Raw genomic sequence first — 14,757 nt, 5'->3', positions numbered from 1 at the left:
TTCTAAGAGGTAAAATAATTCACCAACGATCTCCTACTAGGTAGTGGCAAAGCCTGGGCTTAAATCCAACCAGTGGGAAATGTTTTTCTCAATATACATCCTAAACTCTATTAAGGAGAATTACTTTTAATGTCTTTTGAGAAGCTTTTAGGGGAGAGGATTGTTTTTATTCGTTATTGCTGTTTTTATAACATCAGTTTTCATGTAAATTATTCCTCTCTAATATGACAGAAAGTGCCATTTTAAAGATCCTGATACTTCAATTCTTTTCTCTCGTGTGTGAGTGTGTTTCTAAAGTTGAAACCAAACAGTAGAGCACCCAGCAGGGATTCTAATTGTAACTGATGTGCAAAACATGGAGTAGGTGGGTATTCCCAGGGGAGAGTACCTATAGGTACCCCTAATAAAAGCATTAAAATGTACACCTTAAAAAATTCTTTCTGCTGGGCGCGGTGGCTCATGCCTGTAATCCTAGCTCTCTGGGAGGCCGAGGTGGGAGGATTGTTTGAGCTCAGGAGTTCGAAACCAACCTGAGCAAGAGCAAGACCCCATCTCTATTAAAATTAGAAAGAAATTAATTGGACAACTAAAAAATATATAGAAAAAATTAGCCGGGCATGGTGGCACATGCCTGTAGTCCCAGCTACTCGGGAGGCTGAGGCAGGAGGATCGCTTGAGCCCAGGAGTTTGAGGTTGCTGTGAACTAGGATGATGCCACAGCACTCTAGCCCAGGCAACACAGTGAGACTCTGTCTAAAAAAAAAAAATTCTTTCTCACAGTTGCTCATTAAAGAAATATGTGTCATTCATTTCTTACAAGTTGGTCCAAATTCATTTGTCTAATGTCCTGGGCCACCAGGTGATGCCACCTTCAAGCACATTGCCATTCCCTGTCCCCACACCCATGCCAGGCATTGTCAGTCAATCATGGCACTGTTTCTTCCTGAACTGAGGAAACTCCGGAGCTCCAGAAAGCCACGGCCAGCTGTAGGCATTGCCTACAAAGTTAAACCCATTTGTCCTTGGTTTGGTGTCTTCCTCTGGTGGCCTGCCTTCATCTGCTTATCTTCATGCCTTTCCATTCTCTGACTCAGATTCTCTGCTAAAGCCCCTCTCAGTATTTACACTTCTCTTGTTCCCCATCTTGGACATAGCCAAATGCAAGAAGGCACTAGATTGTATCTTGGAAAAATACGTTTTGTTTGAGAAATAGTGAGATTCTCCTACACTTTCTAGAATCAACGCCCTAATCAGAGTTGCCAAAGTAATTCTAAGAGAGTTTAACCTTAAACCTGGGAGCACAGTGAGCCTGGAATGAATGTACTGTATCAACAAGACAAAATTGTCACCTGGAGAAAGAGGGAGAATAGCTGTGGCCAGACCAGAAAGGAAGGAGAAGGTGCTTGGCTGCTTCCATTTGGTGGTCGCTCACCCCCAGCTCCTTGGCTCTCAAATGCCGTAAGCTCTTTGTTTAAGAATGGACAGAGTGATGCTAGTGTTAACAAAAGCCTCTTGATTAAAACGTGCTAAGGTTACACAAATATTTGGGAAAGAATTTTTTCTGCTGGTGAATTTAAAGACCTGGGGAAGTCATCGATTTACAGCATCGATGGGTTTCCTTTTCTTAAAGATATGGGCAACAAAATTACTTGTCAATTTGACATCTGCTATCACATTCTCCGTAGCAGAGTTTAACAGCATATCATCGACTATAACCACGTGTGGCCCATCAGATGACTTGCCTGGGCTTCTGTGACACAACCTCAGACTGCTGCTGATGGCACCTACACATTGGCAGTGAATATACTCGGGGCGCTTCCCCTCCATCACTCATAATTCATCCCTATTGACTACCTCACCTAGACTGAGGTGCACGAGGGCAGCGAGGTGGTATCCCGATGGCCCACAGAAGCCCTGCATGTTTCCAAATTCATGGCCCTGAATTGCTGAGGTTTGCTACAATCACAAGGTGGTAGTCACGATAGCTTACATTGCAATTGCTGCTGAATTAATGATAGTCACATTTGGGTGTAAGCCACCTAAATTCCTATGGAAATAGGGATCTTTCAAATCCATGTGCTAATGAACACTAGTAGTCATTTGAATAATTTTTTCAGTTGCTCTTGCTACATGAACTTTATTTCTCGTTTGTGGTTTATGCTCTTAACTCATCTAAGGAAAGAGATGGGTGGACATGCACAGCCAGAACTTTCAGTGAAGCCAGAACTCTGTTAGGTCACAAATTATCATTATGATACCAGCATGGGCCTTGGCCTGGGGAAAGCATTCATCAGAGATGAATCATTACTAGTAAGAGAGTCAGGACAGAGACACAGAGGATCATTGCAAATGATGCCTGAGCTACTTACTGTGGGATTGATGAGGCAATAATTTTACTCAAACATCTCTATTGTTGCAACCTAGGCATACAGTAGGCCATGCCTTTTGAGTTGAAGTGGACGCCAACCCCTAGGCCAAAGATTCACTGAGGCATTTTGCTTCACACTTGAATGACTACGATAGCATCGCAGGTCTACGGCTGATCTCCAGGTCTGTAGTCTCTCACCACTTGAGTCCACTCTGTCCACACGGTCACATTCACACCTGAATAGCTTCATTTCACACTTCTCCCTGCCCGCCATCTAAACCAACTCATCATATCCCTTGACTGGATGGAATTTGACCCTTTTGGGCTAACCTGTCTCAACCCTTCTGGTACCCAAACTAGTCAACTCCCATCCCCAGGTTTCCCACCTTCGGGCTGGTCTCCTGTTTGGAATGGTTTCCCTGCCATGCCAGAGCCCACTCAGTCTCCAAGACCCTGCTTGGCCCTTCTTTCTTCTGTGAAGTCTTCCCAAACCATCCCCCCTTTTCTTCCTCGGAAATAACTCATTCATTCCCGATGTTCTTTTGAGCACCCCACCACGTGGGCGTAGAGATTTTTCTTGGAGACTCCTTGTCACTCGTTTAGTGATTATCCTTTCCTCCCTTGGACTGTTGGAATCTTTGCATTTGAAGCGTCTGTCCTGTCTCTCCCTCCCCTGCCCCAGTTGCATCTTCTTGTCATCCTCCATGGCACGTGACAAAGTACTTACAGAAAGAAGGCTCTACACGTATTAGGCTGCTCTGCCACAATCCTCAGCATTTTAGGAAAGTGTGAATTTGTCTTGTACATTGAACGGCTTGAACAGGACTCCTAGCCCAATTGCCTTGTTTGCCCGGCAACATTGCCTTCCAGCAGGACTTCTCCTCGCAGTAACTCCTCAGCTTCTGAAAGCTGGGAAGTCAAATTCCCAAAGCCAGTTTTAGGACTACAAGTATCTCAAAAGCATCTTCTTTCTATCTTTGCTCTCAAATCAAAGATCCCCTACAGCCTTGTCAAACCTCAGTTTTAATTTCCTAATTTAGTTGAAATATATGTAGATGTGAATATTTCTCTTCGACTATCAAAAGACCTTTAATTTAAAATACAGTTTCCACAAGTAAACTGGACGATTTCTCACGAGCACAGAGTCTCAGGCCTTGGCCACCTCCGCGCCTCTGACTTTCTTGTTGCAACCTCTGTGAAGTCAAAGTTCGTGGAGGAGTTCTAATTAGATCTGTGGACACGCTAAGAGGAATCAGAGTCAGACTGAGCAAAACAGGCACTTCAGAGAACTTTTAGACAACACAGTGTGTATCATCTCTAGCTTCCAATGAATGGGAGTAAATTACAACCAACGTGTTGTGATGCATTGGAGAATGTGACAAAATTCCCCATAATGCTCTGCTGAGTTTTTGACACTTTGTTTGTGGCCCCAACACTCCTGCAAAGGAAACAAGAATGAGAACTGCACAACTTGGCAGAGGCCTCCTGACTTTACAACCGCTCCTGCCCCCAGCCCTCAGCTTGCAGGCGAACTCTCTGTGAAAGGTTCCTGCCGTCAGGCCGTTACGGATTCCTCCGGCTCTGACACTGCTGTTGTCCCATCCTTGATAAGTGATGCTCAGGCTCAGGAAAGAAGAGAGGAGAGGAGGAGGAGGAGGAACACAAATGGTGCCATGTTTTAGTAATGTCGCTGCAGTGTCGGGAAGCGAGGCTGCGCTTAGGGAAGAGGCTGCGCGAGCCTCTCTTCTTCTTTCCACCCAGAGAGCAGGCAGAGCATCTCATTACTGCAGAGGGGAGCGCAGACTTGCGACACTCTTCCCGGGGCAGAATGCCTCTCTCTCCATCACAGCGAGGCTGTCATGTGCCGTGCCTCGCTCTGAACCATGCTCTCAGGCTACTTATTCCCACCGACTCCTAACACACTGACACCTGCCTAAAATACAATCCACAACCCTGCCCCGTAAATGTATCCAGCTCCTACAGACTTTCAGCTCACGCCAATCCGATGGAGAGGGGCTGAGAAGGCCCACGACACCGGGGGGAGGCCAGAGCGGGAGGGTCCGTGGCCGGGTTTTCACTGTGCATGTGTAGAAAGGGGAATTATCCAACGTGGGCTGAGGACGGGAGGCTGCTCCACAGGCCTCTCTTACTTGGCCTGTGTGGTCACAGGAAGCAGCCTGTGAGTCCTGGGCTGTTTAATGCAAGACCACTCATCAATAAAGTACTTATGCGCCGTGATCTATCGACGTGGACTCCTCCTGACCTTGCTCAGGCTGGTGCTGCGGGTGGGCTAGCAGGCTCGCTCGGTGCGATGCAGCCCTGCACGTTCCCCGAGGGGCTGCTGACCGCTCTCGCAGTGATTACCTGACCTTTATCAGTCTCCACTGACAACTGCCATTGAGACTTGATATTCGCACAGCTCCTCCATTAGCGCCATCCCACAGGGGCTTTTGTGGTGGGAGCAGCCGCCCAGTGAGGAAGAGGCTTCCTCCAGCGTGGTCTGTCAGGGAATGGTGGGGTCCTGCGGTTCTCCTGCAGCCCCAGCTACACTTGGAGTCCCAGGGACAGCTGAGTCTGGAAACTATTCAGTCAAAACACATTTACTGAGAAACTATGTTCACAGCATTGCTTGGGGCACGTGGGGGGTAGAAAGCAGTATCACTTATAAACCCAGCCCACAAGCAGCCTTCTGTCCAGTGGGAAATGACAAACAAGGTACCGTGTGTTTGCTAAGAGCTGGCCCCCTTCAATGTCCCTCATGCGGGGGCAGCCAGGTGGCATTACATTGGGGTCAGCCAGACCTGGACCTCAGTTCCAGCTCTGTCCCTCACAGATTCCTCCAGGAAGAGACGCAGCCGAGTTCCTTGGCCTCCCTGTGCCCGGTGTCTTTCCTAGTAAGTGGAGGCATGACCGGCACCTACTTCTTAGAGGTGTTGCAAGAATGTAGAATGAGATGAAAGCTTACATGCAAAAACACCTGCTGAGAGCTTATTGTTACTACATCTTGGTGACCCCCAGGCCAGATCACCACAACTCACAGCTGGGAGGCAGCCCCTGAAGGTGACCAGCAAAGAGAGCTGTGTGACCATCCCGTGGTGTGTGCAGGCGGGAAAGCACCCACACAGCAAGCTCCATGACCCCCTCATAGAGTCCACAACATTTAGAAACAAAGATCATATTTTCAGTTTTTGCACATTACCTCTGTCCTTATTTCCAGATTCTATGGACACACTAGCTTTTCCTATTCATGGTCCCTTTCTCCTTAGCGTGGTCATTGAACCCAGCCAGGCCCCTCCTGGGTCAGTCTACATGACCCATTGACTGAAGCCAGAGGCCACTCAACACAGAGAACAGCCTCTCCTGCCACCTGCCACAGAGGCCCTGAGCCCCTAACCTTTGGGCCCCAGCTTGAAACACATCATCTAAAGTGCACTTTATTTCTGGTTTCAACCCTCAGTAGTCATTTCACCTCTATTTTAAGAGTTTTCAAACATTCGTTTATAATCCCACTTCTTTCAAGCCTTCAGAAAGTTTAGGTCCCATGTCACAAGTGTGACACAGCCAGGGGGTGGCACAGCTGGGAATGGGACCTACCTGTCTGTCTCCAGAGCCCAGGCTCTCAACCACCGTGGGCACCAGGGTGCTGGAGGCCCCTCATCCTGCAGGGGTATCAGGGAGCCAACTCCTGACCTTGCGAGAGGAGCAGGATGTCGGGATGTGGGTGACGGGAAGGAGGCAGAGGATTGAGGGGGCAGATGGTGTGGGAGGAGCCCCCATGGGGCTCCCCAAGTAGACGAGGACCTTGAGTGCCCATCCTCTCTCTGGTTCTGAGAGAAAATAGATGTCAGCACCGCCCTGGCAGAAATTGCATGTTTATGCCTTAGCCGATGCTTGATTTCATTTTTAAATAAGATGCTTTCCCTCCCTCCATGACCTCAGTCCATGTGCACTTATCTCTTCTTTAGATGCTTGTCCTGACACTTTCTCCCACGCCCCGCTCCAGACCTGCTTGCAGATTCTGAATTGGCTCCCAGGTAGCATCCTATGGAGACCAGGGCGCCGTGTGGGCTTAAGTTGCAAGTGCAGACTCCGAACGGAACCTGGCTCCTCATCTCTGGGCCTGTCTCTTGCAGATCATTGGGACCATTCCGCTGATGCCTAATCCGGGGCCCTCGAGCCAAGCAGCGAGTGGCACTCAGGGCCTTCAAGTGCAGCCAATCACGCCCCAGCTCCTGACAAACGCCCAAGGCCAGATCATCGCCACGGTCATCGGGAACCAGATCCTGCCTGTGATCAACACCCAGGGCATCACGCTGTCGCCCATCAAGCCAGGCCAGCAGGTAACGGTTCCAGGCCACGGAAACCAGGACACCGGGACACCCCGCCTTCCCTCCCTGCTCCTTTTTGGTCTCAATCAATGAAAAGTCATTTTTACATTCCAAAATATTTAATGCCACTAATCCAAACATATCAATACTTATAAAAAAGCATGTAGCTTTATTTTTCATCCTTAGTAAATATGGGCAATAACTAAATAGCTCTTTAATCTAAAAACAGGAATATGTTAAATTCTAAGCAGAGATAGTAATCTAAAATTTGATAGAGTTGTGTTCTTATTCATCCACATTCATAATACTTAATTTTCAGATTTTTTAAATGTCAAAAGGAAACCAAAACCACTTATGCTTTAACTGTAAATGAAAAAAAGATTAAATACCAAGAGATCTCAAGTTGATGCTACTGAAATTGCTGCCTATAAACGAGGGAATGAAAAATAGGAAGTTCTGCTTGGTTGAATTGCACTAAAACCATGACGATCCAGTTCATTTTTCCATTCACATATCAACTGAGGACTTCCTATGTGTTTATGCCAAAGACCTGGGGGTACACAGCACCCGAGAAGACAGACATGGTCCCTCACCTCATGGAGCTTCTGGTTAATTGGCTCCTTCAACAAACACCTTTTGGTAGCCCAATGTATAACAGACCCCTGATAAATGCTAAGAAATGCAGATGAAAAGAGAGCTGCTTTCTGATTTGGGGAGCTCATCACACTATAGAGGATACAGATACATAAGCAGAGCTGTTGTGCAGTAAAGCAGAGAATGTCTGGGGACAGGGCAGGTGTGACCACAGAGATGAAAGTGACCAGTTCTGCCCAGAGAGTTTTGAGTCCTCCCAGAGATAATGGCTTGGGAACAGAGTCCAGATGGGTGGGTAAGAGTTAACCAGGTAAATGAAGGGTTAACAACATTGCAGGCAGTGGGAAGTGCAGGCACAAAGACAAGGCAGTGGGAGAGGACCGAGTATTGAGAAACAGGAGAAAGGTCCATGTGATTGGAGCGGAGGTCAGTCATGGAAGGGCTCTATAGCCAAGCTAAAAAGGATGGACTTTGTTTCTGTGTGGTCTTGAACACACGACAGGTTCCCATCTGTAGCATGTGCCCAGGTTCCTCGTCTGCAACATGGGGATACACCAATACCTATCTCACAGAGTGGATGTGAGGATTAAATGAGTTAATATGTATGAACAGTGCCTGGCACACGGTAAGCACTAATACAGTCACGATGATAGTGATGATGATGGTGATGATGATAATTTACTCTGCAGCCCTGAGAATCTATAAGAGGTATTTTAAAAGGGGAACAACATGCTCAGTTTTGGGGGGCTTTTTCCCCAAGAAAACAACCTCTGGTAAAGCAGTATGAGGGTTGAACTGAAGTGGTGAAACATCTATTATAAACAAACCATTTAGGAAACTACAGCAAAACACAAACAGAAATTAATGAAAGCATGTGCTTGATAGTTGAAAATAAGGTCTGGAATTGTAGTAGAGCTCAGGACAGCAGAGCTAGATCTGGGAGTCATGAGTACATTTGTGGTGGCTGAAAACAAATGAGACATCCAGAGAAAGAGGAGGAGCAAGAGAAAGAAGAAAGAACAGAAAAAGCTTGAGAAGAAGGGAAGGAAGACCAAGGAGTCATCTTGGGAAACACCCGCTTTTAAGGGATGGAAGTAGGGAAGGGAGAGAGAAGTGTTCGGATAACTAGGAGAGGAACCGAGAGTATAGTGATCAAGCATCCAAGATTTTTCAAAAAAAGTAGGAAGTGGACCAGTGTCAAATGCTGCAGAGATGAAATCAGGTAAAGCTGTGGAGAAACATCAATTCCTCTCTTTCTTTGTTGTAATGTTTTAAAGTCTGTGTCATCCCTGTTTGAAATACACTGAAAGAGGGAGCCCGTTAACTGGGCGAGTTAAGAAGTAAGAGGTGGGCAAGGCTAGGACCCAGATTTAAAGCTGGGGTGTACATTCACAAAGAAAGACAGTGGAAGAGAATGGTGAAGACCAACAGGGAGGATAGGACCGAGCATATGGCTTTATGTGTTGCTGGAAACTGTGTAAGGCAAAGCATTTAGCAAGAAAATGAAATACATAGCGAAGGGAAGAAGAAAGCACCATTCATTCATCTACAACAACGCAGAAACATCCTTCCAGAGACCTCAGCCATTGCCTCCGGGTGGCTTCTGATCCAAATGGGAAAACAGCCCATTCAGAGGCTATGCTTGCACAATCCATTTGCTTGTTCAATGAATATAAAAAAAAATCTGTTTAATGGAAATATTTATTACCCATCTACCATGTGTTGGGCACTGTACCAGGAAGCTAGGCTTTGTTGGTGGGCAAGACAGATACCATGAGCCCTTCCTTCAAGGTAAAGGAAGACTGTAAACTCTAGCGAGGGGGATGCACATTCATCAGACTTGTGCAAACATGTCCCTGGGATTAGTAGGTCCAGGAGAAAGAACTGAGAATCTATGAGAGTGGTCAGCAAGGGTACTTCATCCAGTGCGAGAGGCAACACCAGGGAAAACTGAGCCAAGTCTGCATACTCACACTTCCTAGAAACAAAGATGTCCGTCTTCTTGCTCTAAATCTGTGTCTCCAGCCTGGGGAGCCACAGTTCCCGGCCACCCTCTTCTTCCTCAGTGTTATCGCAGACAGTGGGGCAGTCCCTGCCAAACTTATCACAATATCATTAAGGACTTTCCTCCCCCATCACTCAGCTGGCTTTTTTCTTTTATTATTTACGAGATCCCATTTGATTCTCTACCTTCCAAATGGCTCGCCAAATGAGGTAAGATTCTCTTTCACTGGCTTTTTAAACCCTAGTTCTATCTGTTCCAACTATGTTCAGAATAATCTCTAAGGAGAAAAATGAGGAGATTGGCCTCTTTTTGTTCAATCTGCTAAAAAACTATTTCTGTCAACAAAGCCAGTTGTAAATTGCCAAAAAGGTGATGAATTAGTTAGAAATCATTAACATTTAATATAAAGTAGCTCTCACTCTCACCCTGACTCTCAAAGGCAGGTGTGGGTGATAGACTATTGCTGTTACATAAAATCACAGCTCTAGATTTGAGACAGTGTAGTTTTGATCCAGGAGGAGGGCCTAACCAAGACATGGCAAATAAGAGGCCAGAACGGTGCTGCTCCTCGACCTCTTGCCCACGGTAGACGTTAGTAATCCACTTCCACGCTCTCTTTCATGAGCTCAGACACACCTCAGAAGCTTTCCCCCAAAGCCCCTGTCAGCCCCTGGAATGAAATCCTGTTACTTCTGCAGGAACATCCAGTCCTCTGCTGGGTCTAGCCACCACCACCACTACCACCCTCCTCCTCTTTGCTGCAGAATTGGAGATCTAGCAACTGGGAAGAAACAGCCACCTTCTAGGGTGTATACCTTGCAAATCCAACCAACCAACATGTCAGCTAAAACCGACACCCCAAAGAGCAAGACTCCCTTCGCCAGTGTGCGTTACACGCACCTCTGGTGTACATGCATGCACAGACAGAACACGCGAGCACAGCTGAACAGAGTAACATGGGAACTGTTACTGTTACTGTTACAAATACTCAAGTCCCGCAGGCACCAAGAGGCCTGCTTCTCTTGTGCAAGGCATGTGGCAGTGGTCTATCCTAGTCCCAGAAAAATCCAGAAAACCACTGGTGAACCTGGTCAGAAATACCAGAGAAATGGTGGAAATAAATGAACAACTTTATTTCTTGGCTTCAGTTCCAGTCGAAACACCTTAGAACATGTAGTAAAGCTAACAAGTTGGGCAAATCGACAGGAGATGCACAAGTCTGAGTCTCAGATATAAAAGCTGCGATTCTGAGGATAGTGGATCATAAAATTCCCAGAGCCAAAAAGTAAAAAGCTCAAAACTAGAGATATGAGGATAGTGGTCTTCCATTTTTTCATTAAATATTACCCTTTACATTGAAGAAATATAATATGGACAACCACTAAAAAGTAAAGGATTTCTGTCACACAGTAGAGAAGTTTCTCAATTTATTTTTTCATGTGATTTATGACAAATGCTTGATCTCACAAAAGCATAGTTCTGACAGTAAAATATGTCATAAATTACAGGAACAGAGAGTTCCTGTAAGGATGTCCACTTTCATGGAGGAAAGTACAGGGCTTTTGGACCAGATGACCTGGAGTGGTTTGTTTTAACTTAATAAAAGTAATTACATCTTTACTTTAATTTTTACATCTGCCTACCATTAATTAAAAGAGCCTGAATTTAAGAAATGGAGTGGCCAGGCGCGGTGGCTCACGCCTGTAATCCTACCACTCTGGGAGGCCGAGGCAGGCGGATTGTTTGAGCTCAGGAGTTCGAAACCAGCCTGAGCAAGAGTGAGACCCCGTCTCTACTAAAAATAGAAAGAAATTAATCGGACAACTAAAAATATATAGAAAAAATTAGTCGGGCATGGTGGCACATGCCTGTAGTCCCAGCTACTCAGAAGGCTGAGGCAGGAGGATCGCTTGAGCCCAGGAGTTTGAGGTTGCTGCGAGCGAGGATGATGCCACGGCAATCTAGCCCAGGCAACACAGTGAGACTCTGTCTCAAAAAAAAAAAAAAAAAAAAAATAGAGTATCCAACACTCTTGATGGTAATTTATACCAATGATGAAAGATTGAGAAGAGCGTGTAAGTTATCATCTAAAATGCAAACACTATTTAAAAAAAAATACCCCAGTATCCAATAAGCCCTAGATAAAGCTTCCACAGTATCATATCAGAGATCCTTGGTGTGCAACGAAATAAAAGTCAGAAAAGGACTAGATGAAAAAAAGAGAGAGATAAGAATCTTTTGTGCGCCTGAAAAAAAAATTACTTAATACAAAAATATTTAGTGGAGCTGGAAAGTAACCTTTTGCTCCCTCCATGAGATTCTACATCATACCCCGTGGGATATGGTGAACTTCCAAGGTCAGAGTGGCTCCAGGTCCCATCATTGCTTTCCCCTGATTATCCTGTGACTTATGAATTAATGGTTTCTTTATAAGCCACATAGACATAATTTTCATATATATTTATTCTTCCTTTTGCTAAATCCTAACAAAAGTTAACAAGAGTTTTTAGCATCATTAAGGGGATAAAGACATTTGAAAGGAAAAATGTTGCAACTTTGTAAAATCAAAGCATTGAAATTTTTCAAAAATTAAATACCATAGCTATTAATATAATACTTGGAGACTACCATCCATGAAGACACTCAGTTTTTCTTCAAAAAGTAATCTTGGTGCTAATAGAAAGCCAATGTGAGGCAGCTTCTTCAAATTAGCTTTCCTAAAATGCCATGTGATTATCATAATCCATCCTTTATTCTTTTCAAGTAAATACAAAAACATACATGTTTACCAACTTTTAAAAATCAATTTTCCTTCCCAACCCGGGCCTGAATCAGTGATTCTCAATTTTTTTTCTTGGAGCCACCCAAAATGAGATATAAATGAGGCATTCCCACCCACAAGGAATGTAAAATAGTATAGGGGTTTTCCTAGATGGATAAAATGCATATGGGTGACCCCAATACAAAGCGGCCCTTTGACCTTCCAGTTTTGCATCTGGGCATCTCACCTCTATGGCCTCATGTCTCTCTCCCTGCCACACTCAGCCTACACGATTCCTACTCTTTCTACGTTCTGTTCCCCTGGCCTGGAATGCCTCTCCCCACCTTCCCTGACTGGCAAACTCCTGTTCAGCCACCCTTTGGGATCTGGATCCACCATTCCTCCTCTGTCCCCAATCCCACCTCTGTGAATCCTATCCGAACACTCCCTGAGAAGCATTTCTCCCTCATCGCTGCTTTCCCCTACACTGCCTTCATTTTTGTCAAACTTTATTGTCATTAAGAGTCTACACTTGAAAGGCAGGGACCAGACGGATTCAGCCCAGTTCAGGATCCAACCCATGGTGGTCAGTTGTGTTTCTTTTAATTGCTGCGGAATTGTTTTTCACCACCCAGGGTGCAGGCATGCCGGAGCCAGACTTCCAGCAAAGCGAAGCTCAGGCCCTTCTGTGCCCTTCCAGTTCTGTGCCTTCTGTTGTTTGCCAGTGTGTTCTAAACTTGCGCCTGGAGGGGCTTGAGGAGCCCTTCCACACAGCACTGTCTTCTCTATTTACCTATTTTCTGATCGACTTCATCTCTCCGCACTCTCCCACCTCATTATCTCAACTGCATTCAGTCCCTCATTTTCTGCTCTGCTCTGCAATCTAACTCCCATTCCATCGTTGTACCCGCTGCGCTCTTGCCGCATGTTACCAGCTTGTTTTATGAGTGTCTTGACCTTCCCTGCCTGTGTTTGGGCATCTCCACTCAATCCTTCTCTCATTCTAACTCTCCTCACTTCCCCATGTCCTCACCGTGCCTGGCACTGTAGGCTGAGGCACACAGCTGTCCTCTGTCTTCCTTGAAGCCACTGGCATTCCTGCCATACTTACGCCCCTGCAGATAGGAGGTGCATGTTTTAGAACCTTACATCTGGGGCCTTCTTCCCACTCAGGTTAAAGAGATATTTCAGAGTCAGGAACTAGAGCTGGAAGGAAAACCCAGTAAGTCTCCTAAACCCCGCCATAAGGATAACTTCCTCCTCGCTTTTTGAACTTTCCACAAAGACGGCTAAAATCTCCCCTGTGTCATGTTCCAGATCCTCAAAATTTTTCAAGGTAGATTATCCTGATGCCAACCCTAAATCTTCCAGCAAATTTAATACTTGCGCTCTTGTCCTGTCCGCAGCAGAAAGAACAGCTCACTAAGACTCAGGTTCTTATTCTATCTGGGCTCTGGCTTCCCTTGCCTAGACATAATAAATCCACTTTCTTTAGCCTTTTCCAAGAGAAGTTCCTTCTAAAACCCGTGTGGTCTCCCAACTACAGCAGCAGCATCACCTGAGAACTTGTTAGACATGCAAATTCTTGAACCCTGGGCTTTTACAGCTGTCCAGCTAATTCTGATGAAGTCTAAATCTTGAGAACAACTGATTTAACTTCTCTTTCATCTATTCTAAGATACACATTACTCAGAAAAATGCCAGCCAGTGCAGGGAGGGAGGAAGAGCCACAATGCTCCTCCCACATGTTCTGGTTCCTGAGGGGGCCCCTCAGGATTATATTCCCTGCCCCTCCTGCACCACATGAGTGTGTAGCCTGTGGTTCACTGTGGCACCCTGGCACATTTGTGAAGGGCCAGACCTCCTCCATTTTGCCTTTGCAGATTTGGAGAAGGTTTTCTTCCCCAAATGAATTTCTCTATATTTAATCCTATTTGAATTTTACTGTTTAGAGGCATTCACTTTTCCAATATGTCTAGTGCATTCTGCATTTTATTCCATTTTCCAAGACACTTGCTACCCCCATTTATTTTTCTATCAATCACGGATTTAATTAGAAGATGCTTTATTCCAGAAACTAGAACATTACTGAGGATATAGTGCATTACACATGGGAGATACATGGGAGCAGCAGCACAGAAAATCAAGAAAGCCTCTACAGTGTGCTGCTATTCCAATCTATTTTTGGTGAATATATTAAACACCCTGGCAGTGCCAAGCAACACAAACAAACCAGCAAAGCCAGCCTGTGAGAGCCAGCGGGAAGCGTAAAGCTTTTCAGACTCTGCATCCTGTCTTCCCCGTTTGTCATTCCATGTGCAGGATGGACATGGGTTCCTCCTTCCCTGGATGATGCACTGCCCCAGGCTAACACAAGCTGTCCCTTCTCTCTTCCTTCTCTCGGACTCTCCATGCTCTCAGCCTATGTACACCTGGCACACAGCTCAAAAAAGGGTAAGAAAGTGATTGTGTGAACTTGGATGGAGATAAACTTGAGCTCCTTTAGACAGTCTAGTGAAAGTGTGGTGAGTAAATAGAAAATATGATCATACAAACAGATACAATACTAAGAAGAGTAAGTTTGGGGTACTACAGATAGCCAGAATTAATTATATCAAGCAAAGGACAATCTGTAGGCAACTCCATCTTAGGTGTGTGTCCAGACTACACTAAAATCATAATAATATTTTTGGGTAATCCT

General features: G+C 45.5%; 1 protein-coding gene across 2 annotated transcripts in view; it reads left to right on the top strand.

Moving 5' to 3' along the window:
• Positions 1-14,757, top strand: part of POU6F2 (POU class 6 homeobox 2) — a 362,706-nt gene that overhangs the window by 330,697 nt on the left and 17,252 nt on the right. For both annotated transcript variants that reach the window (XM_012654534.1, XM_012654533.1), the window contains exon 6: positions 6,502-6,708. In XM_012654534.1, coding sequence (XP_012509988.1) covers positions 6,502-6,708 — 207 coding nt within the window. The remainder of the gene's footprint in view (positions 1-6,501; positions 6,709-14,757) is intronic.

The sequence above is a fragment of the Propithecus coquereli genome, unplaced genomic scaffold (genome assembly GCF_000956105.1).
Source record: "Propithecus coquereli isolate 6110/MARCELLA unplaced genomic scaffold, Pcoq_1.0 Scaffold441, whole genome shotgun sequence".
Classification (NCBI taxonomy): Eukaryota; Metazoa; Chordata; class Mammalia; order Primates; family Indriidae; genus Propithecus; species Propithecus coquereli.
This window is presented reverse-complemented; position numbering and strand designations above follow the sequence as displayed.